General features: G+C 30.7%; 1 protein-coding gene across 1 annotated transcript; it reads right to left on the bottom strand.

Moving 5' to 3' along the window:
• Positions 1-642: 642 nt before the first annotated feature.
• On the bottom strand, positions 643-2166 carry LOC113363107. Its single transcript, XM_026605590.1, has 3 exons — positions 2155-2166; positions 1681-2049; positions 643-1620 (listed from the first exon to the last, which is right to left on the bottom strand). Exons 1-3 carry the CDS (start codon positions 2164-2166, stop codon positions 643-645), a joined length of 1359 nt encoding a protein of 452 aa, XP_026461375.1.
• Between the last annotated feature and the right edge of the window lie 2227 nt (positions 2167-4393).

The following is a 4393-nucleotide window of genomic DNA, read 5'->3' as shown; positions in this document are numbered from 1 at the left end:
TATTAAAAAATAAATTATTCATTAATTTATTTATTTTAAAAAAGATAAATCTTCTTCATTTATTAACATCTTAAAAAATATTCAATATACAATCAGATAACACTTATAAAATGTTAATAACATAATATAAAATATTAAAAATAAACAAAACGTTTAAAAATAACAAAATTAATATTAATACATTCACAACGATTTCATTTATACACGCGTCCACACTTTGAGAACCAGTCATATTTGCAAGATCACAATTTTACAGTAACTTTGAGAAATACTGACATTCGAAAGAAGGTCGCAGAGCTTGTACTTTGGTCAGATGATTCAAGTCAGATGACTTATTAGTTTTAGTATTTGTTGTCGTAGGTAGCAAAGTGTCTAAATTGCAGATTGGAAGCACAACGGCTCGTCCTGGGGAGCTCGCCAAATTTCAAGGTGACTTTGAATGACCTCTGGTGATGATCCACTGTTTTTTTAATATTTAGAAAGCGTTACTCATCAATTTTAGTATTTGTTGTCATAAAAAATACCTCCTAAATTACAGATTCCTAGTACAAACGGTTGACTCCGAAGAGCTCGTCAAAGTTTTATATACAAAGGAAGACTTAGATAATGATTACAGGACTATGGCTTCTGCCAACATCCATTTTATTTTGGAAACTGCCAAGCTTGGCTGGTAGCTCCTTGCGTCTTGACATTGGCATAACTTGCTGCCAACACCAGAGGCTTCAGCTTCTCCTCACTCTTAGCACTTTGCTCACCAGAACGCTTCCAAACAACCTTCTGACCTTGCTGTTGACTTTCTTCACTTTGGAGATGACCTTCTTGGCTTTCTTCAGCATTTGCACTCCTGTCCCAACCGTGGTGGTGTTCTTCGTGGTGATGGTGATCGTGATGGTCAGGTGAAGGGAACCATTCGCTAATCCAGACTGGTTTCCAGATTTTCTTCCACGCTGGTACCCAGATTTCTTTCCAGTCAGGAACCCAAATTTGTTTCCAGGCTTCTTTCCATTCAAGTTTCTTGTCAGGGACCCATATTTGTTTCTTGGCTGGCTTCCAAACTTGTTTCCAGTCTTCTTTCCATTCCAACTTTTTATCAGTAGCCCATTCCTGTTTCTTTTCCGTTCGCCAAGTTTGTTTCCAATCTTCTTTCCACACCAATTTCTTGTCATCAACCCATATTTGCTTCTTGGCAGGCTTCCAGATTTGCTTCCAGTCTTCTTTCCATTCCAACTTCTTATCAGGAACCCAAATTTGTTTCTTGGCTGGTTTCCAGTACTTCTGCCAAACTGGTTTCCAAACTAACTTCTTCTTCCATAAATCATGAGACGTGTACTCCCAACCTTCATGATCTTTACCCAAATACTTCTCACCGGGAATTCCAACCTTGACCCATTCAGGAACCCAAACTTTTTTCCAGGCTGGTACTTGGATTTCTTTCCATGCAGGTACTTGGATCTCTTTCCAGACCGGTTTCCAGATCTTCTTCCAAGCCGGAACTTGGATTTCTTTCCAAGCAGGGACTTGGATCGGTTTCCAAACTGGTTTCCAGACTTTTTTCCAGTCAGGTACTTGGATTTCTTTCCACACTGGAACTTTGATCTCTTTCCAAACTGGTTTCCAGATCTACCAACACAAAAATATCAAGCAACTTGAATAACTAACCAAATAAACTTACCATCTTACCTTTTTCCATGCTGGTACTTGAATTTCCTTCCAAGCAGGAACTTGTATCTCCTTCCAAACTGGTTTCCAAATCTTCTTCCAAGCAGACTTCCAAACCTGTTTCTTCGCTGGTTTCCAAACCTTCTTCCATCCTTCTTTCCATGTCAGTTTCTTTTTCCAGTATCCTGGATCGTGTTCTTCGTGATGATGATGATCGTGATGTTCTTCATGGTGTTCGTGTATTATTTCTTCGTGATGATGATGATCTTCGAATCCAATTCTCTGTTCGGGAACTTGGACTTGTGATTGTGATTCTTCGGCTTGCTGATCAATCACTACAGCTTTGGAGTGAACTCTGATTGAGAGGAATGCCACTAGAGATAGTGTGAACTAGAAGAAATAGAAATTGGAATTATTAATTTTTGGCTACATTTATAATTGGCAACATTTTGAATTGCCGATAAATATCTACTACTAGAATAGCTTTGCTACTACAGCCTTGACCATAAGGAGCTTAAGGATCCAATTTAGAAATTAGGACAACTTGAGAACGCGTTGACCTATTGCGATAATTCAAAAACCATTCGATTTGTTTTGAAAATGTCTATCAATCTGTAAAATTTAATCAAGTTTTGGTAAATCATTGAGGATTTATAATTATTTTTTTATCAAAATTATCAAACGTTAAAGCCTTACTATATTGCCTTGACCATAAGGATCTTAAGAATTCGATTTTGAAATTAGGACAACTTGAGAACGCCTTGACCGATTGTGATAATTTAAAAACCATTCGATTTGTTTTAAGAATGTCTACTAATCTGCATGGTTTAAACAAGTTTTGTTAAACCATTTTGGATTTATAATTTTTTTTTATCAAAATTATCAAACGTTGAAGACTGTTTTAGGCCAGTTTTTAAAAAATATTATAACTCATTATCTTTTAATATTTTTAGCAAATATTTTGGCACTAATTATGTAGAATTACATTATTTTTGAGGAATTTTTTTTTTTCATTTATAAATATTTGAAAGATTTGAATGATTTGGATTTTTGTTCGTATGTTTGGTGTTGCCTAAATTTTATTTTAATAAATGTTGTTCAAATTTGAACAATTTTTCATATAGCAACATGCTGTTGCAAATACGTTAAAAGATAATAAATTTTATCAATGGTTTTTACGAATTAAAAAAAATTACATACTTTTCAATAATTTTTTTTAGAATTTTGCTAAAATCTATAAAAATCAAAAATTGCCTGAGTAAATTTGATTATAAATTTTAAGTTTAGGTTTAAATTTCACATATTGTTTATATTGTAAGAAGTTACGAAAAATGCATTATTTATTGCAAAATTTAATTGACTTATTTATTAATAAATAATAGTATTTTTATTTTAAATAATAGTATTGTATTATTTTTGATACGATTTTTAAGATTTTTTGCAAAAAACTAAAGAAATGTACCCTTAAAAAACACACCATTTGCTGCACATGATTTTTTGAAAAGTAACGCTTCAAAAGCGTTTTGAGAGTATACAGAGTTGCTGTATGGTCTTTTAACATTAGACATTAATGTATATTGTAGATTGTTTAATTTAGTAAAAAACTTTCATGCACATCATTCATATTAATCGAATAGTTTAAAAGTTATTTGGTGTGAAACAAATAAATGTACTTGTTGTCAGTATTACAAGTATATTGTTTTTATATATATATATATATATATATTGGTATATGTAACAAAGAATCATAACATGTTATGAAATACTTCATGCAAAACACTCTAAATGTGTGAATTATACTAATTTTGGGTTTTTCGTCAACTTTCTATTATTTATTGTATTTACATAAATATATTTATTTATTATATATATATATATATATATATATATATATATATATTTGATATAATAATAACAAATAACACTAAGCAATTTTCTAATAAATTACTCATTGCAAACTATTTCCATTTAACAATAATTTATACTCTATTCTCATAATTAACTCTGTAAATGTTTCATATAACTTTTTTATACAAAATGGTAAAAAGTTAAATGAAACATCATTTTAAAGATAATTTACCCTAATTCAAGTAGTTTGCAAAATATTTACCAAAGTGTGAATTTTTTTTTGTTATAATTTATTTTTGTTAATCAAGACAGTATGAAAAAATGCATTTGAAAATCTCAATAAATTTAAAATTCAGTAACTTTTAGACAATTCGATTAATATAAACGACAAATATTTACATAATAATATTGTTTATAACATTATCAAATATAAAAAACCTTACAGCAATTCGGTATACCCTAAAATTGCACTGAAAACTCATAACTTATTTAAAAAAAACACTAGTACTTCAATAGTGGATTATCAATGCATTTATCCATTATATCTCTTGAAACCATTCGATTAATATGAATGGTGTGTTCGACAAATGATTACATGATAAAATTATTTCTAACATTTCCTAATACCAAAAGTCTTACAATTAATTTAGAAAATGCAGAAAAGGTCGATGAGACTTTTAATTTTGATTTTAAACATCATCACCTTATGCATCGACGATATCTATACGAATCGATAAATAAAAAACCAAATATCAAAATGTCCTAGTTGGGACTAATATGGAGTCAGTATAGATCCAGTGTAGGATTCACTGGACTATTATGGGACATTTGTTGATGCATATGGTGTTCCAAATTTATCTTTTAAAGACACTTTCATCCTAAATCA

Source organism: Ctenocephalides felis, unplaced genomic scaffold (genome assembly GCF_003426905.1).
Source record: "Ctenocephalides felis isolate EL2017-DRISC unplaced genomic scaffold, ASM342690v1 CF-g0.4_SCAFFOLD_00845, whole genome shotgun sequence".
Taxonomy (NCBI): domain Eukaryota; kingdom Metazoa; phylum Arthropoda; class Insecta; order Siphonaptera; family Pulicidae; genus Ctenocephalides; species Ctenocephalides felis.
Note: the sequence above shows the minus strand (reverse complement) of the source record. Positions and strands in the feature narration are given on the sequence as shown.